Source organism: Poecilia reticulata, linkage group LG19 (assembly GCF_000633615.1).
Source record: "Poecilia reticulata strain Guanapo linkage group LG19, Guppy_female_1.0+MT, whole genome shotgun sequence".
Lineage (NCBI taxonomy): Eukaryota > Metazoa > Chordata > Actinopteri > Cyprinodontiformes > Poeciliidae > Poecilia > Poecilia reticulata.
Window position 1 is genome coordinate 4,362,171 of NC_024349.1, and position 21,527 is coordinate 4,383,697.

General features: G+C 39.0%; 1 protein-coding gene across 9 annotated transcripts in view; it reads right to left on the reverse strand.

The window, feature by feature from the left end:
- Positions 1–21,527, reverse strand: part of mical3a (microtubule associated monooxygenase, calponin and LIM domain containing 3a) — a 95,838-nt gene that overhangs the window by 55,615 nt on the left and 18,696 nt on the right. For 2 of the 9 annotated variants that reach the window (XM_017310790.1, XM_017310791.1), the window contains exon 1: positions 20,038–20,181. The exons of 1 other annotated variant lie outside the window; for it this stretch is intronic. In XM_017310790.1, the coding sequence (XP_017166279.1) occupies positions 20,038–20,042 (5 nt within the window). In that variant the 5' untranslated portion in view covers positions 20,043–20,181. Of the gene's footprint in view, positions 1–1,036; positions 1,133–15,173; positions 15,204–20,037; positions 20,203–21,527 lie in introns of those variants that run through there. 6 more of the 9 variants (XM_017310785.1, XM_017310784.1, XM_017310786.1 and 3 more) reach the window with 6 other exon arrangements.

Below are 21,527 nucleotides of genomic sequence, written 5' to 3' on the forward strand. Positions count from 1 at the left end.
GAGCACAGAGGTCAGACGAGCACAGAGGTCAGACGAGCACAGAGGTCAGATGAGGACAGAGGTCAGATGAGCACAGAGGTCAGATGAAAAAACAAAAAAAGAATGAGGTAAATGAGGTAAAACAAAAAAACAAAAACAGGGGAGGAGGAAGCAAATAACGACAAAATGACAAACTTTTACACACCATCAGGTCCAAAAACCAAAGTTCTTAAATCAACTCTAAAATATCGAACAGTGAATTTCCCAGGTAAGAACAACGCACATCCATCAGGAAGCAGCCATTACAAAATAACTGATGGACTTCCCTCCCTCTGTTTACTCCTCGTTGCCTTAATGGATTTTATTTTGGGGGTTTCTGTCCTGTCACCTTAGGACATTTTTATTGTTTGTCTCAAAGAGTTTTATGTCTGTCTGCCTATTTCTAACCACCATAAAGCACTTTGTGTGACACTTGACTGCACAAACAGAGTCTATAAAAAACAGGTTTTATTAATAAATCTGAAGAAGCGGTGAGGAGAAATGTTTTTGAATGATTTGGTTGAGCTGGTTGCTCATTCTGAGCACCTGAAGGACCTGGAGATGTTTCTCAGCCAGGTTGTTGTAATGACAGGCTCCTGAGTCAGACATTAACCACCACAAAGGTGACCTGTAATTTGAAAAATGAAAGCCTCCTGCGATGGGAGCACACATACAACAGCAGAGGAGCGTCGAGCTTTTCTGTCCTGAAAAAACCGTCATCAATAAAAGAAGAAATCTCTTTTGTCACATCCAGATTTCCCTCTGGATTTCACACATCCCAACGATTCTCCCAGGAATTCACACACAGCAGCAGCCCCCTCCTCTGCAGGCAAACACACACAGAGAACGCCTCTAGCTTTGTTGGCTGAATTACATCATCCACAGATCTAAAAATAGATCTGGAGATTAGGCCACGAGGCTGCACGTTTCACATGGAGCTTCTGAGTCACAAGCTGCACAAACCAGACATGCAACAGATATTATATGCAAATATATTTACAGATGACTGCACTCTGACCTGATCTTTCACTTTTTTAGGTTGTTCATATTTTTCCTTCTATTTCAGATTTCTGCTGTTTCTTTCTTTCCCTCGATTCTGATGCAAGCTGCAAACCTGAAAAAGATTGAGAAGAAATAACAAAACACTACATTAAGTTATATGAAAAAATTATTTTACAGCAGAAATGCAATTAATTGATCATTTGCGTTGTCACACTAAAGTTCTGAACAGTTCAAATCTGGATCCTTCTTAGAAGAACTGAGTCACTGGGACAGTAATAAGGGATGAACCTATATAATAATTACCAATAATAATGATATCCAAACTCAATGCTGCTTCTATGGCTCATGACCAATGTTTATCAATATCATATCTTTTTTTTTCCAGAAACTTCCTGGACCACCTAAAAGCAAACAAAGTGCCTACACTGATTCTCTGCTTCATTCTAGAGCTGCAACTAATAATCATTTTAGTAATTGATCATTCTGATGACTAACTGATTAATTAAATTTTAAAAAAATGACACATGATGCATATTTTTCATTTAGCCACTAAAACTTTTTTTTCTATAAAGTTAGAAATACATTATCACATTAAAAATAAATAAGAATATGAACTAAAGCTGCCACTCGATGAGTTTTGGGTGGAACATATTTACAGACAAAGTTTTATTTATTTTAAATGCAAAATGTTTACATTTTTGTTCAATTTTGTTTGGTTTAATTGCTGCTTTGACTATGTTGTTCTTTCAGGAAATGTTTTTTTTTTTGTCTGTATGGATCAGTGAACTGTTATTTGATAGCTAAACCAGTTAATTATGTTTTCGACAATCGATTCCTCACGAGTAATAAAACGAATCCAATTAATCGTTTGAGCCCTACATCAGTAAAACACTCTGTGCTAAATCAGTATGACTGTCATATGACCAACCTCTTCCTGAAACATAAAACACAAAGATGAAACAATCATTGGGTTTTCACATCGGCCCAGTTTATCGGACTGATACCAGTATTGTAGAAGACGACCAACATCAGCCGATACCGATGCATGATACATTGTACATCCAAAGTAATGATGCGTTACCTGTCAACTTTGACCTCAGTTTCTGTCTCTGACACTCAGGAAGAAGTGGTACAGACAGAGAATATTCCCACACTTCTAGATTTAAAACCAAACTACCAGTTAACATGGGCTGGCATCGCTGTTGGCTCTGATCCTGCTAGCTAATGAGCACCTTAAGAACCCACTCATCATGACGGAGGCTGAGAATTACGGTAGCACCATAACACCAATTACAGAGCAATGTACCAACAGGTGTGGCCTCCTCTTGGACAGCAAGTAGGCTGCTGTAAAAACATCAGCGCCGTTAATAACTCTCACTTCCTGTGGCTGGCGGGTCGTTCTGCGTGGCTCAGTTAAAGCAAACCATACGGCAGATTTTAGGTTGTTACTGTAAATGAAAAATGCTACACATATCACACTTTTTTTTCTTCACCAGAAATTTGGGTCATGCTTAATTTTCGAGCCTTAAGATGAATCATCAGCCCAAAGAAAAACGTTGTATGTAAACAGAGTTAAAGTACTCACACACCTAAAGTCAACAGAGGGATGAAGCACCAAGTGAGACAAACACGTCTGGACTAGATCATTCACCGTCTATGATTATAAAACAAATCAATTACCTAAGCAAAAATGATAATTCTGTGATTTTTACCTTCCAGTTAGTACACATAGGGATGCATCGATGTAACAATCTGGACCAATAGTATTGCTTTTATGGCCAATAACTAATAATCTGCATCAGCATCACCAGCTACATTTCCATCGACCATAAAATTGCACAAATTGAAATTACAAAAAATAAAATCAGCTTCTTGGAAACACACCAATTTTGCATAAACTCACCTTTATTGATAAAAGGCACATTTCTATTAGTCCAAATGATTAACATTGTCTGATACTGATGTTAATGCATTGTGTAAATTATACAATTTATCATTTATTGTAAAAATATATTCTCAGGATAAGAATTTAGATTTATTGTGGTCTCAAAATATTCTATTAATCATGTAAAAAATTATTTCTATCATTTATTCTATCACTGTTTATTCCACAAGAATATCAATAAATATCAGCAAATGAGATGACTGTGTGCAGCCTAGTGATATAAAGAACCAGGATTTGACTGAGAACCAGAGAAAGAAGTGAAACAAGGAGGACAGCTTCTCTGTCACTCTGGACACCAGACTTTGTGTCTTTTGACTTCAAGCTGAGTACAAACATTTGGCAGAAATGAAGTTAGCTTCTGGCAGAAGCGTCTCTGGACCATCTGGCCTTTGATTCACTGCAGCTCACAGCTGAGCACTTCAAAAACTGAGACTCCCTCCATTCATCCTGGAAGCCTGTGCAGCACTGAGGCCTCCACTGTTCGAGTCGTTTCAAAAACTGACATATTAATGCTCCGCACTATGAAAACATGTTTTCAGTCGAATGAATCAGTTCATTTGGTTCCTCTGGGAACTGAAGCTCAGAAAGTGCAAGAAGCATCCGGTACATGTGTTTTATGTTTTCATTTTTCTGTCTGGCTAATACAAATGAAACAAGGAAAGTTAAGCTTACATTTTTTTTCAAAAGTGAATATCTGAGGCTATATTTGTATAATATCCTGATCTTTAAACGACGCAACATGCAGTTTTCATTAGGGGTGCACCGATTTATTGGCCAGCTGATTTATTGGTGCCGATTTCCTTCATTTTGGGAGATCGGTGATCGGCCGATTTTTACATGTGAAGCCAATCTTATCCACCGATATTATCTAGCCTGTCAAAAGTCGAACAATCAACCAATGTCCTCTTTTGCTCTCCGGTGAGAAAGGTTTGACTGACAGACCGGCCCGCTAAGTTATGTCTGCATATTTAAAATTAATAGTTGCCCCACTGTTGCCATCTCAACAACTTCCTTGCTATATTGATCAACATTTGATAAAAAATTGGTATTGGCCAAAATCAGAATTGCCAGGTTAAGTTTTTCAAAAGATCAGTAATCGGCCAGAAAACTGCAATCTGCCAGGGATCGCAGTTTTCTTTTAACGGAGTCCTGGCAGTAATGTTAAAACAGAATATCAGCCCAGATTTTTATATCGATGCAATAAATCTTAATCAAATACATTGAATGTTCTGGCAAAGATGAGGAACAGCTGGAGAGGTGGCGAAATGTTTGCAATGCAGGTCAAAGCCAGTTTCTTCACATTAGATTGTGTTTTTTCATAACATAGACATGGTTACTTTAATACAAAAAGGTAAGACAGAGAATTTAATTTCCATTTAAAATGCACTGAAGTAGAAAAACTAAGCAAATCAAACTGGATTCTCAGCGCCTCCAATAAAATCCTGTGTTTGCATTTGGGATCTTCAAACTCCTGCTGACCTTCTTAAAATATACCTCATATAAAAGGCTAACATCACTGCAGGGGGAGACGGGGTCCAAGATCAATACTGGATCATTTCTACTTACTTCTGCTGCCAAGACAATCCGGTCCAACCCAAAAGAAACAGGTCCTGACTCGGACCGGGCCCTGTTTCATCTCCATGTCTAACGAGCTGCATCAAGCCCCTGCTGAGCATGGCGCGTATTTAACATGGACCAGCTTCCTGAAGACGGGCCCCAGAGGGACAAGCATGCAGATGACAAAGAGTCTTTCTATTGAAATTCTTCTCAGTTAAAGCTTCAACTCCACTCGCTCATGAATGTCAATCCTGATTAACAGGCTTCCTGCCAGAACTTGCAGCAGCTAATTCACATGAGAAACTTTCTAAAACGTCTCTTCTTCCACATCTATCACATGCAATGCAGCCATGAACACTGAACCCTAACAGAACAACACAGCACTGCATAAAAACCTCCAGGGTTCCTTTAATATTTGCTTATCTGACGTTCATTTGAATTTTGCTGTGCTTTGGTTCCATTCATCACAGAGAAAAGGATGTGTAAACTGACATTATAAAGCAAAACAAACAAGTTTCCAAGTATTAGTCATAGCCCATGCATGATTAATACATGGGCTAGGATGAGGTAAGGTGAAAAGAATAAAAGACAAAGAGAAAATGGTTCATTGACCTGTTCAACTGAAATATTTATGTTTTGTGTTAATTTAATCAAAAGAGTAAAGAGATTTATCCAAAAATAACCTTCCTCCACACATGTGGTGTCCCGAGATCTCCCAAATAAGAGAAGCACATGACCTGGCCAAAAACCTTTCATCTGAATTAACATGAGCACAGTTTTATTTTATGAGTTCATTTCTTTTTGCTAATTTAGAAGCTCAAAAAACTTTAAAACAGAAATATCATTTATGTTCCACAACGGAGAAATGTCAGTGCAACATTAACAAAGTGACAGGCAACAGCAGCAAATAAGACTCAAACAAAGATAGAATATAAAAAATAATTATAAAAAACAGAATATGAATAAAATACTGTACAGTAAAATCAACATTTCAACATAAACAGCAACTGCATGCTCCAGTTAGGAGGAATGTGCAGCTGAGTTGGTTAAATAAAAAATGCTACCATAACTGAGGTTTACTTGAAGCATTGACTAAATAACACTGATTCAAGGCAGTGCAAGGTGACGAAGCGAAAAGCTTTAAATGAGAAAATACCAAGGTAAAAACATGTGACGCAGCAGAACATGTGAATTTCAGATACTTCATCTCCGTCTCATCATCTGAGACATGAAGATGCTGGATGTTCCATAAAATCCCCTTCAGTTCCTCATTTTAAGACAGTAAAACAGAAAACCTGCATGTTAGACACACAAAGCCTCACCCACTGCATGCTTCACTTCTGGCATGCCTCGGTAAAACTACAGTACGACTAATGACTGCATCAACACACACCAACAACACTGCAGGTTTGGAATTAAACCTTTAGCGACAAGGCAATTCAAAGAGCTTTAAATGACTCTGCTGTTTATTTTTTATGGAATTAACTGAGATATTAAATATGTGGCTATAAGTCAACATTATAAGTTGTGATAATTCACCTTTAACCTGCCTCAGCTCATGACTGTTTACAAACATGATAAGGAAACATTAGATATAAGTAATGATGTGTTAGTTTTATTAAGATTTTGACTTAAAAAGGATTATTCATAGATAAATGAAGTAAAAACAGCTCAGCTAGTTTAGTTATATCCGATTTGAATATCGTTTACAGAAGTGAAACATTCTGGGACATTTTCTCTTCAGATTTTTCATGAAACAATTTTAAGATCCAATATAATCTGATAAGGTCAAAGTGCATTCAGGCTGCTTTGTAAAGCCTTGCTGGGACATGCAGCAGCAAACCATCACAAGGTCTAATCCTGTGACATGAACACTTGCTCTCTCTAATCTCAGGGCGCGGCTGTGAGCAGATCTGATGGTAAACAAGCAGCATGTGTGTGCAGACAAGTGAAGCGCTGGTCTTCTGACGGCTTTACTGACCTTTTAACCAAGGTTTAAAAATCCACCACATCTGGCTGCTTACAGCCTGTTAAACAAGTGCAGAAATCAGGAAGGCCAAACTGACCCAACTCTAACGGGAAGGGAATATTTATGGCATTTTCAAGAAAGACAAAAGAAATGTTTATGCTGAACTTCTGCTAACAATTGAAATAAAATCCCATTTATCTTCAGCTGTTGTTACTTATAGAGCTCCAAATGTCTCAACTGGTGGTCCCTTTAATACCTTCCAGCAGGAATCTGGACCTGCTCTGCTTCGCTGTGTGTTATGCAAGGCCTGATCTGGAACGGGTGTTAGAGCTGACGCTGCGCCTCAGAGGAAGGTGGTCACAGAGCAGAGTTTATGAATAAATATCAGTTCTGAACACGCAGCATAGATGGATTAGTGGCAGAAACAAACTATTTTCAGCTTAATTTGCCTCGACCAGTGGCCGGCTGGAAAGTCAGTCAGTGAACGCACCGCACCAGGGAAGGCAGGTTCAACACGTTTCAGCAACAAGACAATTCAAAGAGCTTTACATTATGAAAACAAAGCAAAAGAAGCATTGCAGTAATAAAATAAAGGAAAGGAAACAAAAAAAGTTGGACTACAGACCTGAAATAATGATGTCCCAGTTCGTGTTATTAATAGAGTCTGTCAAAGTACTGCGGGAATCAGAAAGATCAAAAAATGGGTTTTTAGCCTCGAGTTAGTAGACCTTTTCCTGACGTTTGTCCCAGATGACAGGATAAAAACTGAATGCTGCTTCTCTGTGTTTGGTTCTGGGAATGACCAGAACCAGAAGACCAGAGGGGTCTGGAAGGCAACAACAACAGGTCTTTAATGTATTTTGATGCTAAGCCATTCAGTGATTTATACACACATGAGTTTCTCTAGATCCTGCTGGGACCTTTAATCCCAGAAATGTTACTCAGGTGGTAGAAGGCCAACTTTGTAGCTGTCTTTATGTGTCTCTGAACGTTCAGGTCTGAGTCCATCACTACACCCAGATTTCAGTCTGATCTCTAGTTGCTATAAAGCAAAACAAACAAGTCTCCAAGTATTAGTCATAGCCCATGCATGATCAATACATGTGCTAGGATGAGATAGCACATGTATTAAAAGAATAAGAGACAAAGAGAAAATGGTTCATTGACCTGTTCAACTGAAATATCTCCTAAATAAGAGAAGCTCCCTGTAATACCTGAAACTGACTCTTTGGGTCCGAAGTCAATGACTTCAGTTTTATTTCTGTTCAGCGGGACAAAGTTATGGCACGTCCACATCGAACAAAACACTTTAGTTCTGTCTGATAACTAGAATCAGTTTGAGTCGTGACTGAAACATTTGCTGTCAATTAGTGATAAACTGAATTGAATCCTCATGGAGACTCGTGTTTTCATGAAACTAACCCTAACCCTAACTGCACCAGTCACCAGTTTAAAATGTCAACTCAATAATTTAGCTATTTGTTACAAACCTGTTTTACAGTGTCTGCCCTCTCACACGGGACACGAGCCATCACCTTCTGCTCAGAACTGGTTAAAACAGGCAAACAGGTCAAAGTTGACAAACAGGTCCAGAGATCTGATTACAGATCATCTGAACCTGGTCACACAATTCTTGAAAATCTCATAAAGGATGAGTCCGCTGAAAAAACTGCAACATAACACAGATTTAATTCCTAGCTACATGTTTAAAGAATCAAGTAATAAAATATGTCGCACATCAGTAGTGTATAAAAAGCAAGTGTGACCTTCCTTGCTTGACTTTGTTGAATCATCTTCCTCTTTCCTAGACGGCTGAGGCCAGTCAGGAGCAGAGGGAGGCCGGCAGGCCGGCCGGCCTTCAGTGTGAGAACAGAGCGACTGCAGCAGGAAGGTAACCCAACACTGCAGAGCGTGCTGATAAGATTTACTGAAGAACGAATGAAAGTAGATTCCTCCCAAACTATGCTTTAATCCCCGTCACTTATTACAAGCTGCAGGCGGGAGTCAGATCATACCCGACAGGTGGAGTACAGATCATGTTTAAACGCTTGATGAAAACTTGCTTGGCTTGAATTCATGTTTCAGTAAATAAACATAAAGGATGTCTTAGAGCGGTCGGGTTAACAGGAAACAAGCGGAGAGTGGAAACTCACAGAAGTCCAGTCTCAGAGTAATCCCTGTATTTTACTGTAATTTTTAGATGGGATTGTTTCCATTAGAAATGTAACAAGATGCCAAAATCATCTACATTTTTACTTTATTTACAGTTTTTCTTTCTATGCTTATTGGAGCGATACAGTAAAACACATAACTTTCTCTCTTCTCTCATCCCAGTGACCCAACCAGCCTGAGCATTTTATTCACTAATGTCAATACAGTGGACTAGTGGTGCACCGAATTTTCTGGCCAACTATCCATCTTTAAAAAGCCTGACCTGCCGATAACGATTTGGTCCAATACTGACGTTTATTTTCCTAAATGCTTCATACAAAGCTGCTCAGTTGGAAACAGTGAGGTGACTATTGTTACTGCAGCAAGAAGCATATTGTTGGTTCTTTAGATTTACTACAACATAAAGAAGAAACCAGATAAACTTTAGCTCACTTCGACTTAAAGAAAACACCTTGATGATCATTATTTACCATGAGGATGATCATCATTTATGACTGCACTACCAAACCTGCCTTGATGAGAATCCCAGGTAGCTGCAGTGAGAGAACGCTGGGATCTGATGGCGGTAATTCAGGCTTCAGCCCTCAACATTAAAACAGAAAGAAAAACTCTCCAGAGAGTTTGGTTTTGACTTTTTTTTTCTGGAAAAGAACCATAAGTGGGCTTGTTTCTCCATCAGAGCTGCCAGAGAAGAATTTGTGACTTGCTCACATAGGCAGATAACGAGGACTTTAAGCTCCTCCAAAGACAAGCGCAGAGAGAATGTGAAATATGATGTGGTCTTCGGGGAGAAAAGGCCCGGCTTGCTTTGGCTCAGCACCGGCAGATCCTGCCTGAAAAGCACAGGATGTTTTAAACGGGCATGAAATGAGGACAAATTGGTTTCAACGGACTCTAAAACTACTCATGCTGCTGCAGAGCTGCTAGGTAGCACCTGGCTGCTCAGATTCCTGCAGTAATAAGATGTTTCGGTTGTTGTCTGGACCAAAAAACAGGTTTGCCTTTTCACAGGTTTACTGAACGTCAAACAGGAGCGTGTAGATCATCGAGTCCAATAAATTACAGCTCATGACTAATGAAGGGTCGCCTGTGGGATGTTTTTAAGCACGTTTTTGTTCTTTCAACGCAGAGTTACAGGTACAGGTGAATTTATGTCTCAATAACAATAAACTCTAACTGGTGATGTCATCTGTTCTGTTGGCCCTTTAGGAGCATCAGTAAAAAACATTTTAAAATATTCATGCATACAATTATTGTTGATGCATGAATATAAATCAACATTATTTTATTAGTTTAGTCTTCATTTATTCTTTGAAGTGCAACTGTGTTTGAGAGGCATTAACCGATTTACGGCAAAAGAGAATTTGCCATATGAATTTTAAACACTTTATTTAAAGGTTTTTTGTCCAGAAAGGACAGAAAGAGGAGAACGGCCGGGAATCACGAATCTTTTCAGTTCAATTCAAAATTAATTTTTATTGTACACAAAATAAATATTTTAGAGCTGAACCGATTAATTGGATTAATGATGGTGAATCGATTATTAAAATAACTGTCAACTATTTTAGCAATTGACAAATCGCCAGCTGAAGTAACTAAGCCAAAGCTGCACAAAAAAAATTATACATTTTGCAATTCAGGTAAAAAAAAATGTTTAAATCTGTTCCTTTTCTGAAAATGTTTTACTCCTCAAGAGGCAGTTTTGGCTTCACCTGGTTCAAATTCTGAACAGAAGTATCCTCAAAAAGTATTTCTTTAGCTCCATATTCATCCTTTGATACTAATAATCAAGCATTCACTAATGGAATGTGATTTAACTGCATTTTAGCTAAAGTGATGCAATGAAAAATCTGCATCATGTGCCATCTTTTTATCCAATAGAGTAACTGACTCAGTTCTTTTCCTCTGAATAGACTCAAACCAGCTCTCTGCCACCTGAGGACACCTGAACCAAACAGAAAATCAGAAGCTCAAGTTTTCTTCAGACGTTTTAGATAAAACCCCGTCGTTCAGACAGGAAAGTAAACCTGCTGCTGAGCTGAACCGTTCCAAGGGTCAGCAGACTCCCAACATGTCAACAACCTCATTGGCCTGAGCTCAAGAATGCATATGTCATACTGACCCACTTCTGACCTCCAAGGTGCAACATACTGCCAAGTCTTTAATTCACTGCCCAGAGGGGAAAAAACAAAACAAACAAAAAAAGAAAAAAAATCACTAAACCGGATGAACAGAGGTCATCTAGTAACTCTCACACACACTTTACTGTCAGTCGTCATGTTACTGCCTGACTGGCTGCAGGTAGAACAGATGAATTCAACTAACTCTCATTGTTCCATCAAACAGGACACAGAACCGGATCTTTTCACGTGGGCTGAAATAATTCATTATGATTAATTGATTATGATTATTGCCATAATCGGTTAATTGTTAACTGGAGAATACAGACTCTAAAACATGAAAGAACATCAGCCTCAGACCAGTTTTAAGTCAAAACTGTGCAAAGAATATCTATGTTTTCCATTTAAGATAAAATTAAAGAAACTTTGTAAATCTGTTGCACCTGAACTCCTCAAGTGTTTATTTTTGTTTATGTATCTTTCATATTGTGTAAAATAAGATTAAGTAGTTAAATGAATGTGCAGAATTGTCAGGTTAACTGATTACTGTAATAATCGTTGGACGCAGCTCTAATTTTTACATCCTCATCTTTTATCTCGTTAAGGAAAAGTGAGCAACCTGAGCAGCATCCTGATGTCCTCCTTCACTCTGACTCATCCCTGAGGAACACCGTGACCTCCTCCTGAACACTACTCAGCTAAAAACAAACAGAGCAATTACACCTTAATTTATTTTTATTTCCAGTAATCATCTGCTGAGGAACTTTAACCTCTCACAGTTAACAGCGTGCCGTTAGCATGCCGTTACCCACAGCTCTCCTTTTAAGGGCACACAGCAGTCCAGACCGGCTAGGAACCGTTAGCTACACATCAGCAGGAGGAACCGCTGCAGACCTGGTGGGTGAAAACCTGACGGCTGTTGCTGGAAACACAGCAGCAGCTGATTTCACACAACTTCCTTTCAACTGGGCTTTTCATGTAGCGGCCGCTTCCAGATCCATGAAGCCGTGTGGGACGACGGAGAGTCACAGTAAGGACGGGACTAACGTCTCCACTCTGAGAGACGGTCTGCTCGTCCTCTGCAAGCCGCTTCCAACACCTACACACCAAGGCAGGCCTTTTATTTCTGTTATTCAGTTGTTAGTTTAGGAGAGGAGGTATAATCAGGTTGTGAAAGAACAAGAGTTTCACGAGATAACAGGAAGGCAAGCAGCAAAGTAAGTCCATCTGTTCCTGAAAATCCTGGAAGTCTTGGAAGTTTCAGATTTCAGGTAAAGATGTGATTTTTCCAGGGAATAAACACGGAGGCTGCTGATGGTTTTAAGAGCTTTCTAAGAATAGATTCACGTTCATCACGATTCTCATTTACTACAACTCAGAACAGATGGAAACATAAAACAATTTCAAACTTTTGCAACAGGGTGGGATGTTCTGACGTTGCCATGGAGACTGTACTGGAACATACTCATGTCCGGAAAGCACCGCAACAAAGAGAAAACTACAAAAACTAAGAGAGATACAATCCGCCAATGTTGGATTTAGACTCATTTTGGTTTTTACCAAATTCCCAGGAAAACTGAGCCTGACATGAGCTTCACCACGCACAGCAAAGTTCACAAAATGAACATTTAGCACTTCGGAAACACCGCAGATCTGCGGAGACTAGCTAAAGCTGAGCCAAGGTACGACGTTCCCTCCCTCCTGTGATTGGTCAGACGTTTGTTGCCATGTTTTATATATTTGTACGATATGTCGTTTCAAACACCACCTGAATACTTTGGACGAATTATGTACGTTTTAATACGATTCTTCACTAAATAACTACAAAGACTGTCAAAGGGCTAAAAAATTCTGGATGGAAACTGCCAAGTGGTCGTACACAGAGGAGGCTGTCTGCAGAAAGGTGGCGCTCTCCCTGTGCCTGGAGGGACTGATTCCATCTTTAAAAAGGAATGAAAGGGACACTTTAATGCCTCCATTTGTCGTTCTGTCTTCCAAAGCAGACGGGAGTAGATCATTAGGGTTAGCGTCATTGCGAATAATCGTTTTGACTCAAAAATTGATTCTGAATCGATACAAGAATCAGAATCTAATCAGATAGGAAACGGTTCCCATCCAAACTGCATGTGAACCCTCACTATACTTAAAGTTGACCAACTGGGGGAATGAGTGTAATCTGTGTTATGAAATATGTCCACACATGGTAGAACTACACAAGCAGTAATTACGAGTAATGAATTTAATAAAAACCAAGCCACTGCCGCCTCCTTTTCTGTCTGCTGCCGACTCAACCAACAAGCAAACATCCTCCTTCTCCGCCGCTCTCCATCCTGATCCCACTCTACAGACAGCATCTGCCTTCAGAGACGTCCATCTTTACGTCTGCTGCAAACCAAAACTCACTGAAATGTAAGTAAAATTAGAATCAATACCGTCGGTCAATAAAACAAACCCTCACTCAACGGAGACGGGATAAGTGTATTTGTCCGACAGAAATGCCGTCGGCTCAGGACTTTCCGCCTCGTTGAACCACAGAATGACTCTTGTTGCTGTGACATAATGTATGGACCAAATCTGGGTCAGGAAGGAGCCATTTGGTTTTGCAATATTGAATCCAGCATGAAGTCAACCTGCAAGGCTGCAAACAGGGAAACAAATGTATGGAGGGCTGATCCTGCCAAAATTGGCAACAAAGACAGAAATAAATAAATGGATTTATATGGTAATTAATGTGGTAAATATTACATCCAAGAAAAGGTACATGTTCAGCCTGTTTTAAATATACACTGTGATATAAAGTAATATTTATCATTTTCAACAGCATTATATTAATATTATCACTATTTAATTTCCCATTTTATTTTAATTTTTTTATTAGTTACCTTTTTCATTTATTATTTTCTCATTTCATATTCTGTATTTAATACAATGTTTTGCTGTTACATTCTGTTTATTTTTATATCATTTTGTCATTCATTTAATAATTGTTTTATAATTATTTTTAATCATTTTCTCCTGTATTAGTTAATCTTTTTATTTTCTATCCTCATATCATATCCTTATCTGTTTATTTACAGATTTCTTAGTTTTTTTCTCATGTTCTCTTATTTTTCTTTCTGATTCTGTAAAAGATAAAGTGACAAGTTTACCTCTGTTTTTCCTGCTAATTATAGCAAGATCAGTCCTCCATAGAAGCTAAGGAGTTTCTAAAAACTGGCTAATTTATTAAAGAAGCATTTATTCTGGAAAGACACGAAGCAGAGACAGAGGAAGAAAGAAGAGATGGAGGTGAGAGAGAAGTAGGCAGCAAAACGATTACAAACAAAAACCCAAAGAGTTGGTGAAAGAGACAATATATTAATTTTGTTTTTCTCATTATTATTGAATAAAGTGGTTACTATGGAGATGGATACCGCTGAGAAGGATTAGAAAATGAAAACATTCTATGATGAAGAGAAACAAAAGCTACAAATGAAGCTGTGACAACCATTAGGGAAGCAAACAGTAATTAGTATCTTCAACTACAGTAAGAATGTGACTAAATCTGTAGCGAATCCCACAAGTGGTGCCATTTTATCATGAATAGTTTTCCATTGTTACAAATGTTTTTCCAACAAAACTGACCTTTAGGCTAAATAAAGGGGCTGCAGAAGATCATTTACACAAAACACAAAATGATCGCTAATATTTGCTGAAGGCTTCAAGAAAACATAATTAAGCCATTTTTCTGATTTCAGTTAACAACACTTTAGAGGTTTTAAAGTAAATCAGGGTACAAACAGCAGCACATAATTTCAAGTTTTAAAACCCTCACCCATCTCATCTTGGCATCCTGTAAAATTTATGTTGATGCTTTCATTTGAAATAGTTTGTTCTGACATGCAGCTCATTTGTAAACACGCCTATTAATAGTTACTACAGACGTCTGTCCATATGCTGTAACTGTTATTGATGCAAATAAGATAAAAACGTCGACATTGCACAGCCTTAGATATCACATTCTGCTGAAACCAGATTGTTTTTGACGCCTTTATGACCTTGCCCTTGCATTACTCATTTCTTATTTGCAAACACAAAACATACACTTCATATTTCATTATGAGACCGCATGCTGTCACCATGCAACACATTCCACAGGCTGTCCCATTAAAACCGTGGCTGGCAGATAACCAGAGCAATGCACAAGCATGGAGACGTGCATGTGCAATGCAGATAATAGGACATGTCAGATTTATTGCAAGTGGATGCAGTTAAATCCTTAGTGGCTGCATTAAAAACCACCAGCGCGTTTAATTCGCCAAACGTGCAAAAGGTGCAGTCCACTGATCCCACGGCAACCTTAGGAAAACACACCGCGTTAGTCCGGCGGGCGGGAGGAATGTCATCCTACCTCCGAATCCTTCAGCGGTTAAAATCCACTCTGGTGCCGTAAGAATAAATCCATTTTGGTGGGAACGTCAGCGTTTTATGAGGGAATAAAAACAATGATGATATGAATTAGTTAGCTCTGGCCGTTGAGCCCGGAGCAGAGCAGAGAACAGCAGAGAGAGAAGGCGCAACTTGAAACTGACACAGAGCGATCGGTCCAGACCATAACGGCAACCATGGAGGGGGAGTTAGCAGTTGTTAGCTAAAAATCACCGAAGTAAGAGACAAACTTCTACAAACAGTCATTTAAAACTACCAACAACAATGAAAATAGTCCCTATATGAAGCATAAACTGTCGTTTACGAACTTGTAACTTTAGTTTTTTGTTAGTAAATTGTGTCTCACCCCCTCGCCCCGTCTCTGACTTCTCCTGCATGTTTTAGCTCAGTTTAATCCGATTGGTCTCTGCCAACGTGACGCAGCACAACTGCTACGTTTGCTTGGTGTGGGAAACAAGACAGACGCCCAATGTCAAAGAGAAAAAATGCGTCAGCGCGTCCGCCATATTGTGGATGGCAAACTCGCTTTTAATATTTACTGTTAACAAAAAAATAACATAATAAAATTGACATATCTTTCACTTAGTCTATTATTATTATTATTATTATTATTATTATTATTATTATTATTATTATTATTATTATTATTATTATTATTGTAATAATCATCAATAATAATAATATATTTTATTTATACTGCCCTTTATGTAATTGTATTATTGTTTTCATTTCTGTTATATTATTTAATTACAAAAACAGAGCAGAATGACAACTAAACCAGGTGCAAATTGTAAAAAAAAAATTCTTAATTTCTCTTTTTTGCTTTTTGTTTATGATCTACATAGTATTTTTCTATTTTGCAATGACGCCTAACATATTTAGATCAGGGGTTTTCAAACGTATTTTCAAAGGTCTGGAGGACAAAGTCATAAACAAATCTCTTAAGAAAAATTATACTTTATGTTTACACTTGTAACTGTGATATTTAACAGTAAAGGGCAATAATGACACTTTTTACATAAACTTGATAAAATTATTTCTCTTGCCTCAACAAGTAGCTAGCATTTCTTTATGAATTTGAATGAAGAACATACATGAACTAGAGTTAAAGTGTAAAAAGGGCATGAAATACCAAAACCACTGATGTAAATGTTAAAGATACCTGGAGACAGGTAGAAATCTTTAGTAAAAGGATCTTTTCACAGGCAGATGTTTCCCAGACTTCCTCTCTGTTTTAATTTGCTTTGACAATTCGTCTCATTACATCTAAGCAGACTCCACACATCCTGGACACATTGGTTTAGGATTTTACCTTCAGCTTATTTGCACTACCACAACATGCCATTAAAAATAGATAAATATTGGGTGAACAAAGAAATATATTTATAAATTGTTGCTTTAGCTTGTATTTTGTTTCCTCTATATTTATAAATAATATCTGTACGCTGTGAGGGCTTGAAATCAAAGTCACATTCCTTGCAGTGTGTTCAATCTGGGCCAATAAAACTGATTCTGATTCTGCTGTCAGGTCCCTCCCACATGGCTGCTGGTTCTAAAATAAGACTTGGACCAGGTCTGGACTGAACTGCCATTCATCCCAGGTCAAGTTAGGAGTTTGGACTAAAGAATCACTGGTTGCTAGAGCTTTAAGTTCTCATTAATAGTGCAGCGTCATGTTAACCTCTGTGCATGATTACACACCATAGAAAATATAAATCACTTATCTTAGCAGGAAATTCAGAAAGGTGGATGTTATCAACAGAAGACCATAAAAAAGGCATCATAAATCAATAAAATAATAAAAATTAACTGTGTGTCATTCCGTTAAAATTACAGGAAAAATCCTTTATGATGTGTTGGTTCTAATTTCTGAGTTCTTATGAGTTTTTTGTTTAAGGGTCTATAACTTCCACAAAAGTCCATTCGTCTGTTTCACACACAGATTGTGCAACGGGTTTAAGTGAGGCTAAAGTTAGCTTCAGTGGAAGACCATAAGATTACAACTCTGGAAAATTATAACGTCCAAACAATTGCTTTACAAGGAAAGACGTTGCATAAAAATGATTTACTGTAGCGAGCCTTTGGCTGCTCTCTGCAGACAGAAATATGCGCCACTGATAAACTGCTTTGTTCTTTCTCAATCACAAAACAATCTTACATTTGTCTTCCTGCTACAAAAACATACAGTATTTTCTTTATCAACGCCTCACCAGTTGTGATTATTTAAAGAATGGAGGGAAGAGATAACTGAGAATCACTTAGTGAAGCCGCTGCTGTTTGTCACAGGAAATGTCTTCTACTTACAGGATGGTAAAGATCAAATGTTAAATTAAATCACAGGAAAACACAAAGGAGACAATCAGATCAATTTCCTTCACTTTGATCAGAAAAGGCCTTTTATTTTTGTTCTCTGCTCTGATTGGACAGTTAAAATCTTCTCTTAGATCAAACTCCACGTTAGGTATTACATCATATTCTCTCCTTCTTTAACTTTCTTTCAACTTGTTCATAATTTTGTTTGCTTGTTTTTTGAGACCAGAGACTAAAGACTTAAGGTATTTATAATCCCTCTCAAACAGTTTAAAGTTCAACTTCTATACAGCCACATAGCAAAACTCATTCATTGTTCTAATGATGAAAGAATGTTTTCATTGCAAAATGTCTATTCCACCTAACTGCACAAAATCAATAAACAATATCTGAACATTTTATTAATTTCTGACTAATACTTTTTCCATCTAATAGTTTTACTGCATCACTAAAGAAGGATGAGTTGTAATGATTTAGTAAACGTGTTTCAGTCAACGTGATTCTTGCAGGTAAAGTTTGCATTGCTTCCTCGTTCTGCTGTTTTCTTCACCATGGAAAGTGTTCCTGACTCAGCGCTCAGGGGTTTAGCTGTGTGTGTCAGAGCTCCTGCTGCTTTAAAGGGGCGGTGTCATGTAAAACCTTCTTTTTATGGATTTACATCATGTTGTTCCCTCATCAAAAATATACCTGATTCTTTTAGACGTGTTTGAGAAATCCTTTAATCTCCATGGCAACCATTCAGCTGTGCTAAACGCCTGGGTGGACCTAGCTCCACCCTCTGCCTTCTCCACAAGCTTCTGGGTTTCAGCCTCAGAGAGCAGTCCTTCTCCAGAGACTCCCCCACTCAGTTCCTTCAGACTAGCCAGCAGCAGTTAGCAAGCGCCTAGGGGAACTGCACCTCTGCTGAGATCATTCCTTTAGCTACTTCTCAGTGAAACACTGGTAAAAATGTTGTTAAAGGTTAAATAGAGGAGCCATGTTAGTTGCTGAAGGCGGAGTTTCAGAAAAAGTAGGAGTTTTTAAAGAGACATAGGCCCAATTAAAAGATGCTAAATTACAAAGTAAGGTTTCTTTTAAGCCATTTCTGATATATATGTCATTTTTTAACAACTGATGTTAACATAGTTACTTCATTGTGCTATAAAATGGCACAATGTGCCTGGTAAACAAGCTTCCTCAGTCAGCTTCAGCCAAATTTATTTCCATTTTCCCAGCTGCTTTAGTTGATCGTTTTGTCCTTTGACAACATTTCAACCAATCTGCAAAGAGACAGTATAGATGCCAAGATGGTGAGCAGCACATTGGACCATTGAGCTCCTGCATGTGCATGGTCCAACCAAATTCCTGCCCAATCGGCGACAACTGGACAAGGCAACCCATAGTAAACAATTATACCGAAAGATTTCAGCTAAACTGGCAGCCCAAGAGCACAAAAGACACAAAATGACACCATCGCAGCCCGCACACGTTCCTGTCCCAATTCACACCTATAAAGAGAGGAACGCATTACCAATGGAGACCCAGCTGAGCCAAGCATTAACCAGATAGAGAGAAACCTGACTTTCTAGAAGAGGCTTTTGTGTTTTTATGTGATTTTTATTTATATGGCTGTTTTCTTTCCTGTCCATCCCAGTCAGTCCCAACAGACGGTGAAAATGAGCCTGTATCTGCTGGGTGTTATATTATTACATTGTATATTAGTTTTTGTGATCTGCAGATGAAAATTCAGTGTGGACCCAAAACCGGATCTGGATTTGACCTGCTTGTTTTGCTCAGTGCCTTCCAGTCACATTTACTGCAGACTGATGTCAAACTGAACTATATCTCTGTAAAAACAACTTCACATTTTTGAAACTCTAAAAATGTCTTCTTATCAGGGAAATAATGTTTTGTACATGCAGTCAGTTACAATCTAATAAAAAAGGCTCCAGCTGGAGCGCGATTTAAAACGTCTGAACTCTAAAAGTGTTTTTAAGCCAGGAAATCCCTGTTTCCAGCAGCACAAGGACATTCTACATATGAGGTCTCCAATCAGAACAAGCTGCCCTAGTTGGATTTGCACGGATTTGCTAATTAAACAGAACCACAGGAGGATGCAGAGAAGCAAACAGGTCTGCTTGTGTGAGAGTGAACTGGATAGAGAGAGGAAGAGAGCAGTTTAAAGCAGCAGGAATGAAAATAAAGGCTAAATCACTTGCTGCCAGATCACAATACATCAGAGAGAGATTCACCACATTATGGAAGTGCCTTTATCAGAGCTGAGCTGCTTGATCTCACCACGCCTCTGTTCACTATAGAGATCTGTCATTCAGGATGAGCGGACGCTGACTAAAGCACACAAACAAAGGCCTGAGGTGAGGCGCGCCGCGTTCTCAGTGGATCACAAAAAATTCACATGATGTCACCTGCGAAATCCTTAAAGACACACCGTCGGATATTTATCTCAGTAAGTGGAACCGAGTCAGTCATCTGGGTTAGCTGCGGCTGGATGAGACGAACGGACAGAGATGACTTACAGCATGGAGGGCAAACGGGAACAGGCACCGGATCCGAAAAGGTTTCCCTCCCTCCGGCTCGCAGCGTTCGATTCTCCTCCTTCCTCTCTGTCTGCCTCCTCTTCTCTTGCTCTTCTTTCTCACCACAGCAAGATGCTGCCCGGACCAGGGCTCGTTGTCATGGCAACCAGGAAGGGGAGCGGGGGACACACCATGTGACCAGGTCTTTCTGTTTACTGATTGGCCGGATGCAGTGAAGTAAGAAGGAAGAGACGAGGGGTGTCAAATCACCCACCAGATCCCAGATTGGAGGAATCCTCAGCGAGGCGACACAAAGGCTGTCCTCTGACGGTGGACGAGGTGGACGAGGTGGACGATTCCTGACTGACTTCTGGACATCTGTCTGGTTGGGATGTCACTTTTATTCAGGTGTTTCAGATTCAGTTCATCTGTTATTCTGCTGAGCAGCATATGAGGGTCCAGTGGATGAAAAAATAACAAATCTGCTAATCCATCACACTATCCTCCTACACAGGCTGCAGAGGATCACCGAACCAAACCGGATGCACAACAGACAGGAGTACAAGTGACTAAAACATGAATCAGAGACAGAATACACACAGAGGGCTACGGCTGCAGCCAACAACTATTTTAGTAGTTGATTATTCTGATAAGAAATGGATAAAAAATCGGCTCCTTCTGAAGGTTTTTTAACCACATTAGCTTCTTTTTTTTACAGTATTAAAAGATGCCAATTAACAATTCAATTCCTTTTTTAAATAAGAAAATAAGCATTTCATTGTCTAAAATGCAATAACAGCGTTTCTCTAGTATGTGCTTGATCATTTATAAAGGATGAATCTGCAGCTAAAAAATACTTCTATGTAAAACGTTCAGGCCTTTCTGCTTGAAATGACATTAATACAGTGCAGGGCTGATCAATTGATTATTATTATTACTTGATTGACCAAATAATAATTGGATAGCAAACGGTGCTTATGAAAATTCTTTATAGAATTTGAACCAGGTGAAGCTAAATCCACTATTTAGAGCCACTTCAGGAGTTCTGGGTAGAACAACGACAGAGTCAAATATATATAAATAACTGTATAAACTCTGAATATGCTGTTCTTTTAGCAAAATGACTTTTAGGAGAGAGCTGTTGCCTTGCAGCAAGAAGGTTCTGGGTTCGATTCCCGGTCTTTCTGCATGGAGTCTCTATGTTCTCCCTGTGCATGATGGGTTTTCTCCGGGTACTCCGGTTTCCTCCCACAGTCCAAAAACATGACTGTCAGGTTAATTTGTCTGTCTAAATTGCGTGTCTAGGTGTGAGTGTGTGTGTGCATGGTTGTGTGTCCTGTGTGTCTCTGTGTTGCCCTGCGACAGACTGGCGACCTGTCCAGGTGACCCCGTCTCTCGCCCGAAACGTTAGCTGGAGAGGCACCAGCACCTCCCGACCCCACTGAGGGACAAGGGTGTAAGAAAATGGATGGATGGATGGATGGATGGAT